This window comes from Aspergillus melleus, assembly GCF_016097325.1.
Source record: "Aspergillus melleus strain CBS 546.65 chromosome Unknown contig1, whole genome shotgun sequence".
Lineage (NCBI taxonomy): Eukaryota > Fungi > Ascomycota > Eurotiomycetes > Eurotiales > Aspergillaceae > Aspergillus > Aspergillus melleus.
The window spans coordinates 4638980-4663840 of NW_025763370.1; the positions used below are offsets into that span (position 1 = coordinate 4638980).

A 24861-nucleotide genomic window follows, 5' to 3' on the forward strand; every position below is an offset into this window, starting at 1 on the left:
ACATCACTTGTCCCGCTAACCGGATCCAGTCATTCTCAGGTACTTCCCTTTCACGCGGGCCCGCACTTGTTCTTTTTCTCTCCTCCTGATCTTCTCGGTTTATCCTCCAGATCCATCTCGGCCTCAAGGAGCTGGCTAGGAAGGTCACGGTGGGCGCTTAAGGGTAGCGTCTTTCTATATCTTCCCTCTATTCCATCAACCTGATCTGCACCCAACCCCGCCTCTCTACATACCCGTAACGCCGTCAATCATGGGCAAACCACGGGTGAGCTGCTTTCTCGCGTCCTTCCCTCTTCTCATAGAATTCTGACCTTCTCATACATGTCAGATGATCATTCTGGTGCGTCATGCTCAGTCAGAAGGAAACAAGAATCGCGAAATTCACCAGAGCATCCCCGATCACCGCGTGAAGCTCACCGCTGAGGGACATCGGCAAGCCCAAGAGGCAGGGACTCACCTGCGAAGCCTTCTGCGACCCGACGACACCATCCATTTCTTTACCTCACCGTATCGACGGACACGGGAGACCACTGAGGGGATTCTGCAGTCTCTATCTTCCGATAGCCCCTCTCCAACCCCCTTCCCCAGACACACGATCAAGGTCTATGAGGAACCTCGTCTCCGCGAGCAGGATTTCGGAAACTTTCAGCCATGTTCGGCGGAGATGGAGCGAATGTGGTTGGAGCGTGCGGACTATGGTCATTTTTTTTATCGGATCCCGAACGGTGAATCGGCTGCCGATGCCTATGATCGGGTCAGTGGGTTCAACGAGTCGCTATGGCGTCTCTTCGGAGAGGACGACTTCGCCAGCGTCTGTGTCCTGGTCACCCATGGGTTAATGACGCGGATTTTTCTCATGAAATGGTACCACTGGAGCGTAGAATACTTCGAAGATCTGCGAAACATAAACCATTGCGAGTTTGTCGTCATGAAACTCAATCCGGATAACGGAAAGTACGTGCTGCAGAACCAGCTACGCACCTGGTCTGAGCTACGGAAGGAGAAGGAAGCGGAAAGACAGCAGGAAAGGGCTGCCAAAGGGCTTGGGCCGACGGCACCTTTAACGCCGTCTGACCACTCGGTGCCAATTAGGCGCACATGGGGCGGCTGTCCTGACGGATGTAACCATGGCGTGCGGAGAAAAGGCTCGGTGCGATCGTCTCGACCCAATGCTCCGGATCCGCATAAGAGACAGAACGAAATCAGCCGAGGCGGCGCCACTCAGGAGAACAAGGTTGATCATCACCAAGAGCCGTCGTGCACAGTTTCCGCCAAGTCAACAAACCAGGTGGAACAACGCACGCTGACAGCTCCTGAGCCGGGGTTAGGAGATCGTTCAGCAGAGGCGAAGCCTGTGGAGAAAACTATTCCCTCTCCGCCACGGAGACATGATTTCCACAGGCAAGATACATCCGTGACGACCCATGTCTCCCATGTCAGAATGTTATCAAATGATGGGGCTGATGGCACCGAGAATGACAACCCTGTGACTAACAGCAATTGCAATGACACGCCGAGCTCCGCGATTCCTCCATCATCTGGCCCATGCCCAAGTCCGATCCCCAAACGTCCGGGACTGGTGCACTTCCACCGCGACAGTGAGGATCATCTCCTCCATCCGCCACGGTCAAACTATGGTCTTTTTCACCTTGGTGGTCGGGACGGGGGCGGTTCTTTGAGCGGAGCGAACAGCCTTGCTCCCTCCGAGGACGAGCATGAGATCAAGAAACGCGCTGTCCGTCGTCCTCTCCAGCATCAACCCAAATCTTCCCAGGATTTTGGCAACGACGGCGACGACGAAGGCAGCGGACAGCATCAAAAGTTACGTCGATCGCGATCCCACAATCATCACCATCACCATCACCACCAGTACCACAATCACCGCTATAATCACAATCAGACCTTACCCCCGGGCAGGCGACATCTCGCGCAACAGGTAGCCATCAACCTGACTGAACGAAACCAAAACGACCATGACTACGACGGTAACGACGACTCTTCTATCCAGAGCCAGAACGAGACCCAGTTACAGCATGGATACCAACATGATGACTACGATCACGATCACGACCACGACCACGACCACGATCATAACGGCAACAGAACCGACGACATCGGCGATGACTCTACTTTTGAAGCTCAACGAAGAGAAGACCAAAGCATCCGAGGAAGCGTATACTAGCCTTTTAAATCGTGCCTAGCTCTTATCATTCAACGACAGAAGCATGCTCGTCCTAATCAACACCGCCACCATAATGAACCCAACAATCTCCCATGACCACAAGCCGCTCTCTGAGATCCTTAATTTCTTATGTAGGTATCTTGCCTTCATTTTCAACACCTCACTATCTTTTGGTTCTTCAGTCTTATTTCTCCGGGCTCGCTTTCCCTCTACATGTTTTTGGTACTGATACCCATATCTAAACTTCCTTACTTCTTATTATTACTAGTTCCATACCTTACCTTACTAAATTGCACTCCTATACTTGATGAATATCATACATCCCTAGATTCTTCTCTTTCCTTAGTCCCCTATCTCTTCCTGCCATTGTTCAGAAAAGTCAATACTTTCGTTCCTTCTTCCTTTCTTGCTTGGATCTGATTCATTCCATCACCAACAGGTATCTATCTACATAGCCAACTCTTGCTGGTCACCAGCTAACCAACATTCATTAAACCTTACTCTGTCACATCCACTCAATTGGAAGAAAAGAAATGCCTTTCTTTTTTTTTTTTATCCAATTCTCTAATTTAATTTGAAAAAGATGCCATTGGGGAGAGAGAACGAACTGATGCACTGAATTACGACGGACGAGAACAATACAGATTCGATTCAATCAATCAAATCAATCAATCAATACATGGCCATGAGCATGCTTTTAGACTAAAATCCCCAAAGAGAAATTAAATTGTAGTCAGAAGAATAAATCAGGAACCTACTAGAAAATGGCCAATGCCTAACAGGACAGGTCCCCCTGTTCCTGAACTGCCTAGTATCTATCCCCAGTATCGTGGCTAACGATCATCTCACCGTCTAACAACACCAGCGGAAGTAGCACAAAGAGATCAAACCCACTTCTCCATTACGAAACAAACAGGTCTACAAAAAGAAGCAAAGATACCAAACATTTCCAGAAAGAAAAAAAAAGGGTAGATTTAATTTTTTTTGATCTTTTTCCCGCAAGTCATATAGGTCTGCTTCTGGAAGTTAATCAAATCAAAAGTCTAACTTACATTCAAGAGAAAGCAAAGAGCAAGAAAGAAAAAGTTGAACAGAAAAAAGAGATGAACAAGAGAACACAATGGCACAGGTTGTTCAATCACTATTGAGAAGGAAAAGAAGAAAAAGAATAGAATCAAGAATAGACAATAGAAAATAGACGATTGGGGGTGTATCATTTTTTTGGGACATGAAAAAACAAAAGGTAGAATGAAACAATTCATCGAAGACAATCGTAGAAAGAAAAGAACAAAATAAGTAGACCACAACTCAGCAGAGTCCTTGAAGATTGACAACTCCGAACAAAGCTGGGTTGAATATGAAGAGAAAAAGGATCAAGCACGACAAAGACAACAAAAATTGAATCTGTCAACCGGAACAGAATAATGCAAGACAGCGGGGAATCGAAATAGACAAATTGAAGATATTAACGCCGTTGTACTCAAGGCAAAGATGTGAGAGATGATGAAGAGCAAACCAATGTGCCAAACAAAACGAAAAGCCAGGGGAAGAAGTCTATGGAATAACATTCGCCAGGTGAAATGCCCAACCCAGAGAAGAAAATCGAAAGTAGTGGAGAAGACAAAACAAGGAATGAGCGCAGTAGGGTAACAAAAACGAAGATCATAAATGTCGTGACTTTTCACTGCAGAAACCGAGAGGCTCCGAGGGGGTTCTTCCCCTTGGAATAACGCTCTGCACACGATGAACAAAAGCTGTTCATAAACAACGAAATCGTATCAAGTCGAGAAAGAAACGAAGCTATGCCGTATCGTAAATGCGTTGTAGAGCTGAGTTGTAGATTTGGCAAAGTCGACCCAATATCGCTGCTTGAAACTTTTTTTTCGGAATTTTTTGTGCTTTTCGGGCAGGACACAAAAAAGGGCGGCTGCAGGAACTTTTCAACGAAGATAAACCGAAACTGACGACGAAAGGCGGGATTTTCATCAAAACAGAAACGAAGATAGAAGGACACGGTATCATCAGAACAAAAGGAGAGAAGGGGAAAAAAAAAAAAAAGGTAGTCTAAAAAAGAGTAGGCGAGCAATTAGAAGAAAAGAGCCAACAGAAAACCAACAGATGACCGCCATCGAGATACAGTCGGGAGCATGGTACATCAGTCGAGGTTTGTTTTTGTTTTTTTTTTTCGTTTTCTTTTCTTTTAACCAGCGAGGATCGGTTGCATAGCACCGAACGGACCAGCGCACATGTAGTTTTCGATGTGCTTGGCACAATACAAACATCCGCAGGAGGAACCGTGACCAGTCCAAACACTCTGTGCAAAAGGCAGAGCGTAGGACGGCGTGTGATGGTACGACGGTGGCTGCGAGCGAGGTACCTGCGGGATGTATTGCTGTGGCGGAACCCAGGTCCGAGAATAAGGCGGAGGAGGGTTAGCGTACGCCCAGGGCCCAACAGTGTAATAATCCGGGGTGTTGGGACCACTGTGAGGAGCAGAAGGAGGCGAGTACTCTGAAGCCGCAGGGTTTAGCCAAGAATTCTCAAAGTTGGTGCTTCGCTGATACTGCGGAGGAATGGGACCTTCGGGGGAAAGCATCGGCTTGGAGACTCTCGAACCGCGAGAAACATTGGTATCAATCGGAGCCAAGTTATGGCGCGTTTCTTGAGCGCGGGCAACGGTCTTCGCGCGCCAGGTTTCCCAGTGAGAGCGCCACGATGAGAAGCCGTCCTGCTTGTCGTAGATGCGGTCGTGAATCTTCCACTCAAAGGCGAAGAGCCAGTCGAGCTCCATGGAGTTCAACTCGCTCACGGGGATGTTGCTAACCTCCGCCCACGATTTGTTCTGGAAGGTGTTGTCGTCCAAGAACTTGCTGCCCAGAAGCAGGGCAACGGTGAGCATGCGGTAGACCTGGCCACTTCCCGAAGCGAACACCTTGGCGGAGGAAAGCATGCGCATGCGGCTGGCCAAATAGTAAAGACCCAAGAGAATGGTCGAGCTCGGGAGGCGAGTCGACGACAAAACCTGGAAGACGTATTTCCGGAATTGAGGCGGGACCGAGGTTCCTGGGTAGACGCTTCGCGCGAAGTCAATATCTGCTAGGGTGATCTTGGTGATGTACAAAGCATACATTCCCTGGGCCATCTCGGCCACGAAGTCGGACATCTGATCCATCTCATAATCCAAATGGGCGGCAACGCCTCCAGTGGCCTTTTCCTCCTTGCGCGGTTGCTGTTGTTCGGGCTGACCCATCATGTCTTGTCGACGGTACTGCGACGAAATGCCGTTGTCCATCGGGGGCAATTGAACGTTGCCACCACGGATGGGCGGCAGAACGTTGGCGGCGGCCATGGGGCCGAACATAGGCTGGTTCATCGCGGCGGCCATATCTCTGCCAGTACGCATCGAGTGGGCAGTTTGAGGGTGCAAGTTCATCGGAGCGGGTTTGGCGTAGCAACCTGACTGGGAGTACTGCTCGATAAATTCACAGCCGCTCTGAGAATAGCGAGGAGGAAAAGCCGAGGGGCCCATGACGTAGAAAGGTTGCTCGGTTTCCAATCGACCACCACTCGTGATATGGGGGGGAGTAGGAGGGAAGCCCGTCTGGAGGGCAGGGGCGTAAAAGGACGGCATAATAAGAGAAGGGGGGAAAGAGAAAAGAAAAAGAACAGAAAATGAGAAGAAGAAAATAAAACCAGTTCAGGACGGGGACGGAAGACGGTAATAGTACTGTACAGTACAAACAAGATCCTCTCAGTCAGCAAAGGAAGAGAAAATTCCTCAAAGCAAAAGGATATCTCAACCGACAAGGGGGACAGGGAGAGCAATCAAGTTGAAGACAAAAAGACAGATACGAACCGTCTAAGCGTCCACCACGCCCTGATCCTGGGGTGAAGAGCGGTGCTCAACGAGCCGTGGCTCTATGTATGTCGCAGTCAAAGTCTCTTAGATGAATAACATGGATGTACAATTCAGTGAAACAACCAAGTGTAAAGAAATTGGAGTGAGAAAGAAAAAAAGTTCAGCGAAATGAGCGTGATGAGCGGTCGAAGCTGGCGTGTTTGGATTGTTCTTCCTTTCTCTGTTCCGGTCTTTCGGGAGGTGAGAACCTGTCACTTTCTTTCGTGTTGACTTCCCGTATGAAGACTTTGGGAGGACACGAGACGACTCAAGCCGGTGAAGATATGTTGCGGATGAATCGGAAGAAGGGTTGACGGTATGAAGTCACCTGGGATGTGAATATAAGAAATATTACACACAGCGGGACAATTGAAGATTGGAGAGGAAAATTCGTGGGAGGCGAGACGGCGAGGATTGCGAGGATTTTTTTTTATCGAATTCAATGTCTGTCTTCTTTTGAAGAAGCAAAGAAACAATTAAGAAAAAAAAAAGAAAAAAAAAGGAAAAAAAAAGATTAAGATCGAATCAAACAATTTCTCTCGCGTCAAGTAAAAATGCTCCGGACCACGATAACAACGACACTTAGTGAAAAGCTCGTTGAAAGAAAAGGAGGTGGAAAAGAGGAAGCAAAAGGAAGAAGAGGGGAGGGAAAAGCGAAGAGTTGTGGAAGTTCAAGAACCAAGGGGAAAATGGCGATTGAACGTGGAGGGAGGATGGGGAAAGGAAGTAGAGGAGAGGGAGGGGGGAGAAGGGAAGGAAGTGAGGACGGAGAAGAGAAGAAAAGCCGTCGAGGCGACTGACTAGTGGTAGGAGGTGTCAGTGTCGGTCGGCCAGGGAGGGCGGACGGTGGACGGTGGGCGGTGGTGAAGATCTCCGGGCTCGTTAGTCAGACTCTGGCTAGCCCAGGTCTTGCTCTCTAAACCATTTTATTTTTATTTCTGATTGACTGCATTTCTATCTACGGAATACACACGGAGTAGTCTAATCTAATTACTATCATATAAAAGTCCCTCTTAATCCCCAGTCCTTCGTATATCATAATCTCTTCACCTATGGTTATAAAAATATTTGATCATACGGAGTAATAATAAAAATAATAATAATAACTGTACGGAGTACTGGTTACCCAGGATGTTCGATCACTGCCACCGGCTAAGGAAAAAGGAAAGGAAAGGAAACGAAAGGCAAGAGTCGGTTCGTCCGTAACCACCGACCAACCCCTAAAGAAATTTCTTTGGGCGCGAGCTTTAAGGATTGGTTCAATAATTCCCACGGCCGAATGTGTATGGTCGGGCGCGCGGGTGGGCGGTGGATTCTCTTAGATTCCACTGTTTTATTTAATTTTATTTTGATTTTTTGATTTTTCCTTTCCGGTCAGGAGGGCCCGGAATGAAAAAGGGTTGAAAATCCAAAACAAAAATCAGGAAGTCCATCTGAGCATGACGAAGGCCCAGTATTGTCACATCCTAAATTTTACCGCCTGCCTACGGAGTCCCGACCGCCAAAGGGCTCAAACCAACCAGAAAAAACACAAGGCGGGAAATGCGAAAAAGAGAAACCGTGGAAGAAGTGGGAAAGGGGGCCAGCCAACCTGTAAAGTACCAGTATGGGAAAAGAACTCGAATGAAGCGCTGTGTTTTAGAGTTTTGATTTTTTTTTTTCTACGTTCCTCTTTCTTCTATGATCTTAAGAATTCTTTTTCCTTTTTCACGAACCCCATCATTCAGTTAGTGCTAAATCTACAGTGGTTAGTCTAGGAGTAGTTGTACGCCGTAACCCAAAATAGGGAAGCTTGACAAGTTGAGTGCAGAGGATACAGAAAGGGAAGAGAAGCAGAAAGTAAATAAAAAAAAAAAGCGCCCCGTTGGGTGGTACTTTAAACCTCTCAGTGACGGTGGTCGGTGACCCGAACCAAAGAAACACCCTCAAGCCCAGAACAGCGACTGTGGACCCTGTTTGGATGCAATGAACGGGGATTGGAAGAGAACAGGTGATTATTCAGCTGTCAGAGACAAAAAAAAAAAGAAAGAAAAAGCCCTGATGTAATAATTATTCGGATTTTACGCTTACATTGCATCCCTTTTGATTCCCGCGTTAATAATTAATCTTCCGGGAGCAAATAGATAGGCCACGCCGGAAGATCAAGCCAATGACCATAGACGCTTTTTGATATATGGGATTAATTGCATGGCATGGGGAGGGGGGTGCACTACGGGGCGCTCTGTATTCTGTATTCTGTAAGGATAACCTCACCGGTGCAGCCCGAAGGTTACAGACGGAAATCCAGACAGAACCAATTAGTCAGAAGATCTAAATTAAACAATGGTCCGGCACTGCTTTTGTCGAGGGCTGCTCCGTACACCGTAGGCTGCAAAGTGCTAACGTACTGCTAGCATCGGTTTAAGACTTTAAGGGGTTCTCCAGTCCAACGGCCAGAGGAAAAGGACTAAAGGAGGGTCGGGAACAAGTGAGTCTAGTAGCAACAAGGCTAGTCAGGTTCCTGTTGGGGAGGTTGGCATTATTATGAGACTTGCCGCAGGAGCCGTTTCTGGTTGAGAGAACACGCGAGATTACCATGGATTCAGGTAGATGCGGTTACTAAGAATAAATGCATACGGAGGATTCTAGAGATCGGCCTTCTGGAAAATTGGCATTCATTTTACGGAGTACATACGGAGGACAGAATGATAATGATAATATAATATTAAGAAAGGAACAGAAGGAAAAATTCATTGTCAGGGGAAACTTCATAGAGTGGACAAAGTTCCCCTTGAACGATGACCAACGAACCGCAACCAGCCCCATCTCAGGATCAAATTAAAAGCCACGGAGTCACACGGACCAGGCCATCAATGGTCCATGGTGGTCAGTTGGAAGGAAGAGACTTTCTCCCCGTACTAGAGAATAATCATAATTCAATAGTACTGGGTAAGAAGGTGGGACTGGGACATGCATTTGTGTCTTTCACTCCCCGTGCTAGAAAAGTCAAAGCAAATACCAACTCGGTGTACGGACTAGTAAGCCGAAGTGGTGCCTATTTTGGGAGTGGCAGCAGGACGGAGCAGGCGGTAGGCAGGTGCATTATCTTCTTTTACAGATGACACATCTCTTTACGGAGTAGTGAATCAAATACAAAGTCCTCGTTCTTCACGGTCCAAGAAAATACTGGCGGACCGAAAGATACCTCCCAGGCTCCAACTGAGGATGATCCGGTGGCGGGGACAAGAAGAAACATCATACGTCGGACTAAGAGTCATGACCGCACCTTGCCCCAAGAGCAGACAGACATCCGAACACAAGCAGAGAGGGGGAGTACTTCGTAAGTGGTGGCAAGTTGCAGCCTCATTTCGAACTCGAGCACCCGAATAATCCAAAATCCATCATAATCAATGTAAAATGACACACGACGGCAAAGGTTTTGCCTGGCGATTACTCATCTGTCTGCACTCAGCCAGGAAGTGAGGTCCAGGAAGTTGGATTGGCTATGTCATCTTACTCTCCGAATTGCTTCTCCGGCAAGGGAGGATACATACACATAGACATAGTACATAGTACATACATACGGAGTACTCGTACATACTGAGTAGGAACTCCCGCCTCCTACATTCCAGACCAAACAATGAGATCACAAGGCGGTTGCTGCGCCGACGTCAGTGCCTGGAATGTTCGTTCCTCCGTGAGAGTAGGACAAGGGCGAACTCCCCCTCGTCGAACTCGAGCATCTGACTCATGGGCTGCCTCGTAGAGCACCCAATCAGAACAACGCAGGGCGACAACCAACCCAGTGGCAGCTAGGCTGTAGCACTCAGGCGGATCGTCATTCTTCTAGAATTCGCCGTCCTCCCCGCCCTGAGGAACAGCAGGCAAAGAGAGAGAAAGGGAAGGCGGAAAAAGCGCTCTCTCTCTCTCTGGTCTGGCCATCCCGCGATCGTTGTCGTTGGGAGAGAGTGGTCCCCGTGTGCCTTGAGGCAAGGCCACCACGTCGACGACGAAGATTGAGTATGATTAGTAGGTGGCCATTATTATGATTGACGGTCGACCTGGCTACCAATCCGGTCCAGCTGTCCGTAGCCGTGGGCGTGGCCGTGTCCAGGTCCATGCATCATCTGCTCTGCCCTGTTCTTGCCTTCTGGAATGGAGGGAGGCTGGTTGGTTGATCTGGTGTGGATTTTTTTTTTATCGTATCATGTTTTTTGATTTTATTTCTTAAAGTCAGGTAGTATACCCAATAATAGGGGATATTATACGGAGTACACGGCGGATGCCACGGAATATGATCTCCGCTCTACCGCACATTCTCCCGGGGATATATCGTAGACATAGGCATTGATAGATGGAGAGATGTGGTGTCAGTGTCAGTGTCAGTGTCAATATGCCAATCTGCACGAGATACCTTAGAATATTATATGTCGCCATACCACCATCTACAGCACGATCTTCCACCATGATGACTATCGTATCCAGTCAAAATCAACAATCGACTCACCTGCCAACCTGCAAACCCAATGAAAAGAACACCGCCCTGCGCCTGCGCAGTGTATGTACTCATCCGATTCTGTCTGTCCTGCCCGCATCCCAAAACAGTAATGGCCAGAAGCCAGCCAGTCATCATGATTGATTGATGATTTATTTGACAGTTATTAATGAATGTTAGTCTTATCAACCCTCAGCACAACGACCGAAATTCCCGCAACCTCCATGCTTCCCCTTAGATACAGATGCAGAGAACATAGCATAGCCGACGGTAGTTGAACCTTCAACCACTCCAGTTCGGGAAAGTGGGGGAGTTCCCCATCACCTTCTGTACTCCTAGATGGCTGCCCGACCATCATCATCCATCACCTAAGGGAAAGAAAAGCATGACCCTGAAAAAAGCAAAATAAAATAAAAATAAATCCCAGTCCAAGGACTTGGAGGTTCTGAGAACACCCGACCTGAGATCCGAACCTCCAATAAAAACATCCCACCCGATGGATGATGATAATTCCCTCATCCCTCATCCTACGGATGGAGTAGGCACATACTCAGCACATACGTACATACACATACCTAAAACCTAGATAGATAAGTTAGATAGACACAACCAGTCCCTACTCAACACTCCATAAACATACAAAGCGCCCAGACATGATACCACAGTGCATCCTGCATACACAAAGACGGAGGATGCCCGTTCCCCCCCGCGCCGCGCTTCGGTAGAATATCCAGAACAGAACAGGCCCCCTTGAACTTCCTGCACCTCCCCCTCTCCGTCGGGTCATTCAGGAACAGAACAGAACAAGAAAAGAAAAGGAACATGGAATCGAACCGAACCGAATTAAACTAAACCCCATCCCATCACACCCTAAACTGTCGGTTACCCCTCCCTCCCTCCCTGCCTGCCTGCCTGCCTACCTACCTACATACTACTAAGTGTAGCCGGACAGACGGATGAATTTTGTATTATCCTTATGGCATGCATGACATGGTATGCCATGGCATCATAAGACCTTGACTCTGACCTTTACCTTTCTTTACCTTTTACCTGAACCATCCTGAAGATAGTCACTCACTCGGCTACCTGCGGTTCGTGGTGGTAAGTTGTGGGTGCACTGCATTGAGTCTATTTTCATGAATCTTATTAACCTTGAATCCGATATACTTATTTATTGACCACTTTCAAAATAGATGGTCGGCACATGTTCATCACCTACTGAACTACCAACCCAACCCATCCCTCTTGACTCAAGTAGACAGGGTAGTATTCGAACCCCGCGGACAGGAAAGAGCCGGGTCTGACTCTTGTCTTGTTGACTCACCTCACTATGGACTCTGACTGTTGCTGCTGCTGCTGCTGCAAGCGGGGAAGAGCGGCACCGCCCAATTCACTCCATAGTTCATATTCAGATCATTCGAGTCAATGAATTGATAAAATTCTAGCTTTAAATTTTTTTTACCATTGTATCTATGCAACATAACGCCTAGCTTTTGTTTTGTTTTACCTATACCGGCCACAAGAAAAGTCAATAGAACAGAAAAAAAGCAAATCAAGAATCACAAGTGGCAAAATGGTCTCTCTGGCACCCTCCTTGAAAGGGGGTCCTGCCAGATGAGATGCATGCATAACTATGCGTGTATGTGTTCGAAACGATGAAAGGGAGATAGAGCATAAAAGCCCAGAACGTAGTGGATATCATCGAAATAAAAGAGAAAAAGGAAAAGTTGAAAATATAAGCCAGAAAACTCAAGCAGAAAAAAGGGGGAAAGAAAGATAAATAAAAAATCACTGCCCGGGATAGGTAGATAAGTTGAAGACCACAAACCAGGAAAGGCCCTGATGATCGCTGCTGAAGGTCTTGTCCAGTGGTTTTGTGCCGTTTCCCTTCCCGGGTCCAATATACTTCCAGCAAACACCAGTCCGGTCACCAATTGCAGATGTTCATAAACATAAATAAGGAAATCTCGTAATTCGTTGAAGCCAGTTTTCTATACACCCAGTTGTCCATTGTCCAACATCGACATCGGACCTATTGATCCTTCAAGCTACCGATCAGATTGCGCAACGCATCAAGGATGACCGCCTCATCTTTCGGCTCTCCTCCGGGGAAGGAACTCTCCGTCGCCTCGCCTAGCACACGAGCACGCGAACTCTTGAGCACCTCTCGAATATAGTTCTTATCCTCGTAGTCTTCCATCAGCACCGCTTCGAAATCATCAATGGCTTTGTTGGCCCGCTCATTGAACGATAACGCTTCGGAATGGTCCATGGGTCCTCCCGGTCCAGGGTCGCTGGGCGCAACGTTGTGATTGGGTTGGTGCTGGAGAGGAGGCCCAGAAGCAGGGGGCAGGTTCTGCTGCGGTTGGGGAGGGTAACTTGACATCGGCGGAGGATGTTGCGGCGGGTAAGGAGACTGATGTGGCGGAGGTGGCTGGTGCTGTTGCGGCTGGTGATGGTGGTGCTGCTGATGTTGCTGTGGTAGCGGTGGCGGCGGTTGATGATGAGGATGATGATGATGTTGCTGCTGCCGATGCTGCTGCGGTTGTTGAGCCGGAGGTGGCTGCGGTACCGGCTGATGCTGTTGCGGTTGCGGCTGTGATGATGGCTGTGGTGGCATGGTCTGCTGCGGCGGTGGCGGTTGTGTTTGCTGCGCTTGTTGGAATTGGACCAATTGCGGCGGAGGATCGGAAGCATAGGGGGAAGTGTAGGTGGACGGAGTGGTTTGAGCAAAAGCAGGCGGAAGGTTGTTTCGGAGCGGAGTGGGGATGGGGAACGGGGTGGAGGCAGCCTGAGGTAGCGGAGGGAAAGGACTTGGTTGCTGCGACTGCGGCGGCGGCGGCGGCGGCTGCTGCTGCTGAGGCTGTTGTTGCGGAGGAGGCGGCGGTGGTGCTGCCGCTGGAGTAGGAGGAGGGGCTGGCGAAGGCGCAGTGTACGGATTGGATGGCGGCATCGACGGGAATTGAAAGTGCGCGTTGGCCATGCCCGTTTGCCCATTGGGTTGGCTGGCATACGGCGGATTCATTTGAGGCATGTACTGCGGAGTGGCAGCCGGCATCGAAGGCTGCGAGACCGGCGGCGGAGGCGACGGGCGTCTCTTCTTCTCCTTCTCGACCGAGGCGCCCGGTCGTAATTGCCAGGACCATCCCTTGCCATCTCGTTCGGCGTGCATGAAGAGATGGCTGTTGCCGTTGAGATTGTGCCGTACACTGGACGTCCAACCCTCGGTTTCGCATTTGAAGCGGAAATACGGGTACTTGAGTTTCAAGGCGCGGTAGATTTGCTTGAGAGTCATAGGGGTACCGGCCTCGGTGAGAGCATCGAAAATGAGCACCGCATAATTGTATGGCGGCTTTGCGAGATCCTCCGGCGTGTATGCCGACTCGGGCGGGTAGTTGGGCGATGGCGACCGGGACGGCTTGCGCTTCTTGACTGGGGGAGCCTTGATGAAGTCCTCTGGTCGTTGCTCCATGGGGAATTGGCCTCCTTCCGTGGAAGGCAGGGGGAAGTCCATCGACGTGCCGTCCGGCTTCTTCCTCTTCGTGTACTTGCGCTTCTCCGGTTTCGACCCGGGCGACTCGGCGCCAACGGACTCCTTAGGAGTAGTAGACGGAGCGCCCATGACTGGAGCCTTACCGGCGGCCTTGGGTCGATTGGGCGGAGGCGTAACGCCGCCATTGGCCTCGCGCTTCGCAGCCATCTTTTGCTCTCGAGCCAACTCGGCGCGCTCACGTTTCGACATGATCCCATCCTTGGGAGGACGTCCAGGGCCGCGACGGCGGATCGGCTGCTGGCCATCTGCTGAGCCTTCGATGGACGGGACGGGTCGCGTGGAGTCGGCGTCCTTGGTCTTCAATATGAGCTTAGTAGGTCTCGTACCGTCCTTGCTCTCCGAGCCGTCCAGTCCACGCTTGTCGTCAGCGAAGTCGTTTTCTCCGGTCACGACGGACATCTGAGCGTTGTCATCATCGGCGAACGGCTCCTCGGTAACTTCTGCACCCGTCTCGCCAATCGGGACGTCTGGTAGCAAGAAGCGGATGCGTACGCCGCCGATTTGGATGTAATCGCCACTGTGTAAAGGTCGGAGCTGACCTGGTGATAGCCAATCAGCCCCGATAAAGGCACCGTTTCTCCCCATCACTTCCATCTCGAAGAAATTTCCCTCAAAGTTATATGCAATTTTGACATGTTTCCGTGAAATCCCTCGATGACCGGCGGCCGTGCCATCGGCCGTCGCCGGAGGGTGAATAGGAATTGTAGGACAAGCATCGGGAGAAGGGAGCAAGGCGAGGGTGTCAACCGGTTTCGCATCCCCGTTGCCGTCATGTAGCGATTGCATAGCCAGGGCATTGTAGTCGGTGGTAGACTGCAGCTGGGCGGGCGTTGCGTGCAGCGGCGCGCCCGACTCGGCATGGGACGAATTGGACGACCGGCGACTCATTCGCGGGAGATGGGGCGGAACGTCGGGATCGAAGCCTAGGATTCCACCACGGTCGCTGACGACGCTCCCTAAAATTCCGCTGCCTTCGTGTTTGACTCGGACGGGGGTATGCGACGTGTTGCCACCGCTCGAACTTTTCGCGCGAGATGTCCTCACGGCCTGACGGGCGTGCAATTCCCGTTCGTGAGCAGCCCGGGCCGCTCGTACGTCTCGACCCAGGATGAAGGAATATGTGTTACAGTAGAAGTGACCGTCGTCGAATTCCAATTTCGCGAAAGCCTGTATCCGGGGCTCCGACCCGGCGATCGAACCACTTCCATCCTGATGGAGACCGGAGCCCGAGTAGTCCAGGGCGGAGAGATCCGTACTCTGGGATAGGTAAGCGGCCGTCAGCATCTCATTCTGGTGCAATGCCTCGAAGGGGGTCTTCGGAGCGGCGGTGATATCGAAGGGCGGAAACAGGTCGGAATGGTCGAGCCCGGACTTGGACAACAGCAAAGGATCGGTCAGGCCCTCGATCGGATCGGCGGACTTGGCGGGTAGGGCATCGTCGAGGTCGGGGTGCGAAAAAGCCATCGCAGAGGCCTCGTCCGAAATTTTCTCCTCCGGCTGGAACGGCGGCAGCAAACCCCCGAGGGAGACCGGATTCTGATCCTGGCCACCGGAAGAGCCGACGGGGGCCGCCAAAGACTCAGCCGGAGGTTCTGCGGACCAGTCGTGGCCATTCATCCCATCGTCCGGACCGGGGGGTGGTGGTGGTTGTTGTTGATGTTGCGAGGGGAGATCGGGGAGGCGATGGTCCGAGGGTAGTAAAGAGTGGTGGTGGTGGTAGTCTGTTTCTGGGTCCGCCGGCGGCGGCACGGGCTGATCTGGACCAGCAGGGTCGGACGGCGCAGAGGATTGGTTGCCGAGCAGTTGGGCTAAGAGGGCACTGGCGGCGGACTGACGACGAACGTTGGGATTGGCATCGGGCAGGAGGTCGGAGGCAGAGGCAGAGGCAGGGGCAGAGAAGTTGGAATCCTCCGGCTCCGATTTGACGGGCATCGTGGCGGGCAGGGGGGAGGAGAAGGAGGAGGAGCCATTGACATTGGCAGGGGCGTCGTCGGGGTGGGCAGAATCGTGCAGAGCGCGGATTGCGGAGTCGCTGGGCGGGGAGGGAGGAGAATGATCAGGATGTTGAGAAGGACCGTAATCGTAGACGGAGGACATGCTGGGACCAGCATCAGGAGGCCGATGGCCCACCGCTGGCGCTGTCATGGTCTGTGACGACGACATGACCGGCGGCTGGTGATGCTGGGGGGGACAAAGAGGACGGGCTGAAGAGAAGGCAGAGGAGGAGGGAGAAGTAGAGGCGGGCGGTGAAGTGAGGCCATCAGCGGGAGAAAAGAGGAGCCGGAAAGGAATTTTTTTTTCTTCCTCATTTTACTCCATCTAGAGTAGTTACATAGTACTAGGGAGCTGCCTCTGGCACCGGTCGATCTGGCTCGGCCGCTGTCCGTTGTCTCAGATTGTTGCTGCAAACCATCAACCAAGTCAAGTTGATCTCGATGATTTGGTCTCTATACTTCGTACAACTACTCTGATTCACTCCTAGCATCTGTCTGCAGGAGAATATAGTTAAACTATAAAAGACAATGACTGCGTTGTCTGACTCATCTCCATTTAGGTCACGTGGGTACAGTACATGGTCGTGACATGAAAAATACATAAAATACGTTGAGGAATGGAGAATCTCGAGTTGAATGACTTCCGGGGGCAGGTTTAAGTATTCAAATTATTGGGGAAAGATACAGCCGGCTCTATTGGCCTGCAGTTACTAGCAAAATATACTGCAGGAGGAGTCCATAGATACTCTGCATCTTCTTGCCGGAGTACCTACGGAGTACTCTGCATGTTGCTCTGCATGTTAATGCCTCAGGCCGAACCCTCGAAACAGATACCTTAAAACACTAGACACCTCAGGCAAGAGAGGACATCCATCAACCAACTCCCACTCCAGGATCAGTGAACGCAACAACATATATACACCCATACTCAGGCGCACACATACATACACACATAAATCTCCATTCCCAAACAAAGCAAATCACACCACCAGAAGAACCCAAAAGAGAAACCAAGCAAAGACCAAAATGCCACCAAAATCCAAATCCAAACCTCCCCCCAAAAAAGACCTCCCCTCTAAATCCAACCCCAAGCCCTCTACATCAGCACCCAAACCAAACTGGCCTCCTCTCCGCCCCCTAATCCCCCCCTCAGACCTAACCCTAGAGCCCCTCCTACGCGACCAAATCTACCTAATCCCGAACTTCTTCCCGGCGTCGCTGTGCAAAACGTACGTGTCCTTCCTGGCGTCGTTGCCGATGCTCACGACGCCGCGGAAGCCGAAGAAGGACGAGGCGGTGCGCGTGAACGATCGGTTCCAGGTGCAGGATGAGGGGTTTGCGGAGATGGTGTGGCGGGAGACGGCGTTGAGGGAGTTGGTGGTGGAGAGGGCGGGAGAATGTGAGGAAGATGAAGATGAAGGTGAGGACGGGGGAAGAAGGAAAAGAACTCCGGAAGAAATCTGGGGTGGGAAGCCGTTGGGATTGAATGCCAATATACGCATCTATCGGTATTCGAAGGGCCAGTTTTTTGGGGCGCATTGTATGTTTCTTTACCCCTCCTTTATCCCCATATCCCTCCGGGGAGTTTGTAGCATCCAAGTTGTATCACGGTTCAAGGCTAACATCACCAGACGACGACTTCAACAACGTCACATTCTCGTCGTCATCGTGCCCGGCCCAACCGGCCCGCACGACCTGGACGCTCCTGATCTACCTGACCACCTGCACCGGGGGCGAGACCGTCTTCTATCCCGAGGCTACGAAGGAGAATCGCAATCCGAGTCCTGTGTCTGTGGCGCCCCAGACGGGCATGGCGCTGCTCCATCGCCACGGGGACGCTTGCATGCTGCACGAAGGGAAGGAGGTCCTGGCGGGGGAGAAGTGGGTGCTGCGAAGTGATTTGGTGGTGGAACGGTGAGGATTGCTTACAAGCTACAAACAATAAAGCCAAGGCGTCTAGAGTCTGGACATCTACGAGATAGGGCTATGCATGCAATGAACCTCTCCTGGTTATATTGATGACAGCATATCTTAGGGCACAGGAGGATAGAAGCTGGTTCCTAAGCAGTTCTGGTAGCGTTGTACATACATACAAATAAACAAGGAAAAGAACAGAAACGACTTTCATGACTAGTTATATACCGAGCTCAATATCAGATCAAAAGTAAATTGGAAGGTCGGGAGTTAGGCGACAAGGCGAAGATCTGATTGTAGCGACTGATGGTCAGTGGACAACCATGCGTAATCAATCGTTAACAGGGCAAATTGAAAACAACAATAACAAAACCATGTCCGCGAGACAAGCCGTAGGATACGCCTGGCCAGGCATCGAGACTCTTACCGGACAAGAAAATCTTCATATCTTAAGCGGGAAATAGAAAAGGAAACGAAAGGAAACAGAGAAAACCACATGCTCCTTCACCAATACCTCTGGGGCTCCAAGTAGCATAAAAAATTACAAACAGAAAACATAGAGGAAAGTGCAAAATCACCGAGGAATAGATATCGGTAGATAACAAACATACACACCGTCTGCTCGTAGCATGATAATATTTTTGAATTGATTTTCTTCTTTGTTCTTTTTCGCCCAACTCATCGATTTCACGCGGCCGAGGATGTGGGCCTCGAATCGTAATCGGTTCTTCTCATGATCTGCTCCACGGGACCAAGTAGACGCTTGAATCCGTCGCGACCTAGTTTGGCCACCTTGACTTCCGTATTAGCAATGATACTGGCGGCGCGAGGCTTGTCATCAAGCAAAGCCAGCTCTCCGAAGTAGTCGCCTCGGCGGTACGACTTGACCGGTCCCTCAATGCCAGCCTTGAAAGCATCCGCTTCGCCGGACTCAAGAAGATAGAATGCGTCACCGGGATCGCCCTCCGTGATGATGGTCGAGCCGCTGGGGTACTTGATCGCATCTAAAGCGTCGGCAATCTTCGCCCGTTCATAGGGCTTCAGGCTCGATAGCAGCGGGACCTCCTCGAGGAAGGCCTCGTACATGCGACGGCGCTGGAAAGCCGAGTCCATCAGAATTCGCCGGAATGTAATGCGATCGAGAGCCCACAAGGTGCTCTTGTTATCAACAGACACGATCGTCGCCGCGCGAGGAGCATTGTACATGAGCGCCAACTCTCCAAACGAGCCCCCGGGCCCGATGGAGCCCACTTTACTACCCATACCATCCGCGCCCGGCTGAACCGAGCCCGAGGGATGGATGTGGACATCGAAGTGGCCGTTCTCGACGATGTAGAAATAGTCACCTGCATCGCCCTGCGAGATCACCTTGATATCCTTGGCGGGGATCGGCTTTTCCACCAGGGCGTCCAGCACCGTCTTAAATTGATCGTCATCCAGATGCGAAAAGAGGAAGTTGTTGCTGACGGCGACCTTCAGGCGAGACAGCTGCTCCTCGGATTTGGGGTGATACGGAGGCTGCCAACTGTCGGAGCCGGCAGATGTCGGGTTCAAGGACTCGGCAGACACCGACGTGCGACGGCCCAACGCGTAGTTGTTCGGGAATCCCTGGTTCGGCCCCCCGGTCGGTCGGTCTCCCTCAGGGAGATCGTTGTAGTCCTGTTCCTCATCCCCGTCCCCAGCGGGGCCCCCAAAGGGACTTCTGGTGAACCGGATTCCGCCGGCGGGTACGCCACCTCCACCGCTACCGGTGGCTTCGCCGAATACGCTGCCTCCGAAGAGGTTGTCGGCGGAAGACGAGGAAGCGGGGTTGGCGTTTGCGGATCGAAAGGTCGAATCGGTTGGTGACGTCACCTCATATTCATCCTCCTCCGAGATCTTTTGGAAGGCGCTCGACATGTCGTCTTTGGTGCCGACGCGGAGACGAGTGTTGGTCGCGGGGAACGAGCTTTCAGCCATGCTGTTTGTCGTAGGGCCGGAGAGAACACCGCTCCGGCCACGGAGAAGCGGGGAAGATGCTAGGATGTTGGAGCGTTGCAGGGGAAGCTGCTGGAGGGGTAGAGCGGGAGTGGACTGGAAGAGAGAGAGTTAGAACGGGGATCGACGTAGAGATGGAAATAATTTGTTGACCGAGTAGGAGAGGGAAACAAGGGAAGAAATACAGGGAGGGAGCACGAAGCAGGTAGGAAAGAAGCGGTCATTTGAGTGCGACGAGTTGCAGATCAAGAAAAGCGAAAGAAGGGGAGAAGAAGGAGGAAGAGGGGCGGGTAGGGAAACCGACGGGCGGCGTCTATTGGGGGGGGAAGAGAGTCTCCGCTAACGAGTGGAGATGGACTGGCTTGGAAAACAAGTGGAAGTCGACATGGGAATTGGAGTGGAAGGGTCTTGTTTCTTTTCTTTTCTTGTTCTTTTTCTTTTCAGACTGTCCTGTCTTTTTTTTTTTTTCTGACCCTTCCCCCTTTTTTACAAATTAATTAATTCATAGAGGGGGTTGCAACAGAGCAGAGTGGGAACGCGCAATAGCTTCAGCCGGGGCCAAGCTTTGGAGGGGTAACAGAACAGAACTAGGGCGGGACAAGTTGCAACTTACAAGTTCCCAGACCGCCAGCTCTGACGTCCTTTGGGTCGCGAGAAAAGCTTCCTTGGACGAAAGGTCAGACAAACCCCAGACAGATGAAGCCACGAGACCAACGAAGCGAGACAGATGGTCAGACAGGGGGGGAGGAAAGTGAGGCTGTCACAAACGGAGAAGAAAAGTTGGAAGTCTAGAAGGAGAAGAAAAGAAGAGAGAGAGAAATCAAAGACAAAGAGAGGATAGAAAACCCACTCGCTTGATCTGGAGGGGGAAGATTTGTGCAGAAAAGAAGGAGGGGAAGAAAAGGAAAAGAAGTAGAAGCAGAAGCAGAAGCAGGCGAGAAAAGGGAAAAAGGCGGGGAGCAGGAAGTGACGGAAAGCTTGTGGCCAGAGCTTCTGGAGACCAACGATTGGAATGAATGGAATGACTATCTTTCTAGTTGGGTCTGCTGGATTTCCACCAACGCCCATTGCAGCTCCTCTGCGCCGTACATTCTACGATGTACACTACAGTCAGTGTGCACACCACCCAGTGTACTGCGTAGTGCGTACTCCCTTACGAACATCCTTATGGGAGATGCACGGATCGACGTCACTGGCGTCCCCGCTAAGCAACACTACTTCAATAGCTACCCAGCTGGTGTCAATAGTCGACCTTGGGAGATGATGGCAAAGACTAGGGAAATCGGCGTTCGTGAGTCGTACCAGATTAATGGAAATGGAGCCGGGTGGACTCTGGCGAGGCGTCGGGAACGGACAAAGTGTGGAAGCTTCCATCTGTCTAGCGGTCTTCCAGGTGTTTTCTAGAAGGTCGCCAGGATCCAAATAGGGGGTGTTGGGGAGGGAAATACTCCGGAAAGACCATCTGGCCCGGACGTTGCGCCACCCTGAATGAGACCGAAATGACACTAGGACTTTCTAGATTAAACAAGTGAATGATAGTTCCATCCATCAATCAATTTGGGATTCTTTCTTCTTTCTTCGTTTTCTTTTTTGCGTAATCCAGGGGCAATGGACTGCATCAGACAACGAGAGGAGCGGTGGCAAAAACGGCTGAGGTCATGATGCCAGATGCCTCTAGCCGACTGACGTAGTAGACTCAGTAGTAGGGACTCTAGTGACTCTAGCGAATAGACTCTGACACGACCATGGAATGGAGTCTTCATGAATAGGGTTGATGAGTCTGTGCCATCGCCGTTTTCAACCAGCTTCTGTTGCCGCCTTGAGTTTAGCTGCCTGTAAGGCCGGGTCCGTGCCGTTGCCGCCCGTGGATTCAGGCTGCCAGCTGAAGCCGGATCCCTCTAGCTATAGCTATCAGCTATGGCCAATCTCCATTGTGTACACTGATCACTTCGTATACGGAGAACATAAACCAGCCTCCGTAGAGCTCGGTCCTGTTCTGACCACAGGTACGGACCTGTGGTTGGGGATCTTGCCACGGCGTAGTGCTAATTGCTTCTGGATTAGTGTTGTCACTGCACTGCAGGTACAGCACGAGACAGTCGAGACCTGACAAAGAAAAAGCATCACCACTCGGTGATAGACCATCCACGGAGCCAATCCATCATCGGACTAGCCCCTGATGAGTTGTACAAGATGGTTCGCTGGCAGCGTCTAGATTCCTGCCGGCGGTCTCAGCGTCTTTGCCTGCCGGGATTTCATTCGATAACGCTGTTCGGTCGGAATGCTGCCATTGAGAATGTCCTGGTGAATATTCTCCGGTGAAAGGAAAAAGAATAGGAAGAGAATCCCTAAAACTTGCATCTACCCCTCCTTGTGTGGTTTTCTCCGGTCGGTTTTCAGTGTCTGGCACTCTGGTCAACGAAGAAGAAAGAGAGAAGGGGAGAAGAGACCGCCACACCCCCGCTTTGCTCCCAGCAACACTAACACTTCGTTCAACCTGGACTCTCCCCAGCCTCTCTTTCTTTCGGCCTGATATTCAGGGAAGAAAATTTAAATTTAAAAATAACCAAAGCTTGCTTCCTTCCCTCCCATTTTTGTGCTCGTTCTCCTCGACCCATCTGTTCCACTTCTGCTCTTCTCACTCTTGTCCGACAGAATAGCGATGGGAAGTTACACGTTTCGCTGGTAAGTTCAGGCTACCAGATTCACATCCCTGGCTGTATGCCCGCCACTCCAATCAAAGCAATCGCTCTCCTCTCAGTCCTGTCCGGATGTCAATGCCATTGTATCCGTCGTCTTCCGTTCCTTGCGAACGATTCCGGATCGGACGAGATGAGACGAGACCAGACAAATTACCTTCCGACTAGCAAACGCCGGGATCAACTTGACCGCTGACTGATGCGACATGGGTTGCAATTAGGCCCCACGATGCAAACGAGGTCTACGTGACGGGGACCTTCGATGACTGGGGGAAAACTGTCCAGCTGGAGAAGAAAGGGGACTTTTTCGAGAAGGAGGTTCACTTGTCCCCGACGGACGAGAAGCTGCACTACAAGGTAAGGGCACGATGGTCTTGCGGGGAAGCACGTTTACGACATCGCCAACGGATTGTCCCCCCATCAAGTAATGATGGCTGGTCTGGTCTTTGTTCGCATCCTTCTGCGCCCGCCTTTGTCGGGAAATCACCGCAATCAATGACGCGGATCGTTCCTCTGACCTCCGCTGACGTCATTCGGTCTTCCCGGCCGTCTTCCCTTCTCTTTCCTGCCGTCTCCCCACTCTGGCTCGCCCTTTATAAGTCGTCACGTCAGCGTCCTTTCTTGGAAATCAGAATCATCTCACTAACTTTTTTGTCCATCTCTACTGAAATTAGTTTGTTGTCGACGGCACTTGGACTACCGATACGACTGCCCCAGAGGAAGACGACGGTAGTAACAATATCAACAACGTCCTTTATCCCGATCAGATCCACGAAGAATCCCAATCAATCCTCCAGAACGGTGCTCCAGTCATGGCCGGAGTGACGCCCGACTCCACGACCGCTGCCCTGGCAGGTGGTGTGCCCAAAGAATCCAGTAAGCATATCGTCGGGGATGCCGCCTTTTCGTCGGCGGCCCCTGGGTCGACAACCGCCGAGCTGGCCAAGAATGCTCCCTTCGAACAAAGAGCCAACGTGCCTGGGACCTTCCCCGCGACTCCCGGGCTTGAGAACGTGTCTATCAACCCTATCCCCGCCTCGAGCGGCACGGGCAACCCCATCTCGTTGAAGCCCGGCGAGAAGGTCCCCCACCCCAGCACGTTCAACTCCAACACGATCCAGTCCACTGCCCGGACGGACCAGGCTGGGTACGAACAGGATGCCAGTCATTCTTTGACGGGTGGTCAGACCAAGGGGGTCGGTGAGAGCACAGCCGCCGCCGCCGCTCCTCCGACATCTAAGACCCTCATTCCCGAGTCTAGCCTCCCCATGGGCGAGGGCAGTCAGGGTGCCTCTGATCCCGTCACGATTCAGTCGGCTGCCCCTACGTCCACTACTGCCGCTCTCGCTGCCGGCGTTCCCCTCGAGTCTCAGAAGCATCAGGCCAACGGCGGAGTGGGATCGCCCGCGAGCGAGGTGCCCGACGTGGTGAAAGATTCTCTTTCCAAGGCTCACGAGTCTCCGGAGGCCGCTGCCTACAAGCCGGCCGTGGAAGAGAAGAAAGACCTGGAGAGTGAGCTGCAGAAGGTGGTTCCCGTCGAGCAATCGAGCGGAACTCCCGCGCCCGCCGTCACTGCCGCTACGACAGACAAGGCTCCCGGAGCGACTACGGATCAAGCCCACAAAGCCTCGGCTGCTACGACAGAGGAGCCTCCCGCAGCTACGGGACCCCCGATCGACACCACCCAGCTGTCTCCTCGCGCCACCACCCCGACCGAAGGGCCCACGGTGACTACCGGCCCCGAGGAATCGGCAGTCCCCAAGGAACAGGGACCGGGTGCGCAGGAGCAGAAGGATTTACCCGCTACTCCGGCTGACCAAACCAAGGGGAATACCGGGGACAAGGCAGCCGCCGCGAACAACACCAAGATGGAAAATGCTTCGAAGGGTGCCGAGAACGGCGCCAAGGATGCCGACAAGAACGGTGCCGACAAGAACAGTACGGGCAAGGAAGAAAAGAAGAAGCAGAACCGCGTGAGCGGGTTCTTCCACAAGCTCAAGGAGAAGTTGAAATAGATGAGTTAATGTTTGATGTTATCTATGGGAAGACTGAATAATTCGCGAGGGGTGGAAAGCTTGTTTTCTGTCACTGTCGTTGTTGCGTCTTCATGATCTGGATACCTTTTTGTTTTGTCTGTTCCTGTTTTGTGCTTGCTTTATGATTTATTCTA

At 51.5% G+C, this 24861-nt stretch overlaps 6 protein-coding genes across 6 annotated transcripts; 3 read left to right on the forward strand and 3 right to left on the reverse strand.

Annotated features, from left to right (window-relative positions):
- Window positions 1-250: 250 nt before the first annotated feature.
- On the forward strand, window positions 251-2182 carry LDX57_001653 (acid phosphatase DET1; the record flags this gene model as incomplete). The annotated part of the gene is made up of 2 exons (XM_046083302.1): window positions 251-265; window positions 329-2182. 2 exons carry the CDS (start codon window positions 251-253, stop codon window positions 2180-2182), a joined length of 1869 nt encoding a protein of 622 aa, XP_045939259.1.
- A 2200-nt stretch (window positions 2183-4382) lies between these two features.
- On the reverse strand, window positions 4383-5813 carry LDX57_001654 (putative cyclin-like protein (Clg1); the record flags this gene model as incomplete). Its single annotated transcript, XM_046083303.1, has 1 exon — window positions 4383-5813. One exon carries the CDS (start codon window positions 5811-5813, stop codon window positions 4383-4385), a length of 1431 nt encoding a protein of 476 aa, XP_045939260.1.
- Window positions 5814-12586: 6773 nt separating this feature from the next.
- LDX57_001655 (forkhead domain protein) lies at window positions 12587-16252 on the reverse strand (the record flags this gene model as incomplete). Its single annotated transcript, XM_046083304.1, has 1 exon — window positions 12587-16252. One exon carries the CDS (start codon window positions 16250-16252, stop codon window positions 12587-12589), a length of 3666 nt encoding a protein of 1221 aa, XP_045939261.1.
- Window positions 16253-17127: 875 nt separating this feature from the next.
- LDX57_001656 (uncharacterized protein) lies at window positions 17128-18019 on the forward strand (the record flags this gene model as incomplete). The annotated part of the gene is made up of 2 exons (XM_046083305.1): window positions 17128-17641; window positions 17733-18019. The coding sequence occupies 2 exons, from the start codon at window positions 17128-17130 to the stop codon at window positions 18017-18019; spliced, it is 801 nt and encodes a 266-aa protein (XP_045939262.1).
- A 683-nt stretch (window positions 18020-18702) lies between these two features.
- On the reverse strand, window positions 18703-19974 carry LDX57_001657 (cyclic nucleotide-binding domain-containing protein; the record flags this gene model as incomplete). Its single annotated transcript, XM_046083306.1, has 1 exon — window positions 18703-19974. The coding sequence occupies one exon, from the start codon at window positions 19972-19974 to the stop codon at window positions 18703-18705; it is 1272 nt and encodes a 423-aa protein (XP_045939263.1).
- A 2680-nt stretch (window positions 19975-22654) lies between these two features.
- On the forward strand, window positions 22655-24706 carry CRP1 (carbohydrate-binding module family 48 protein; the record flags this gene model as incomplete). The annotated part of the gene is made up of 3 exons (XM_046083307.1): window positions 22655-22677; window positions 22913-23048; window positions 23366-24706. The coding sequence occupies 3 exons, from the start codon at window positions 22655-22657 to the stop codon at window positions 24704-24706; spliced, it is 1500 nt and encodes a 499-aa protein (XP_045939264.1).
- Window positions 24707-24861: the final 155 nt, after the last annotated feature.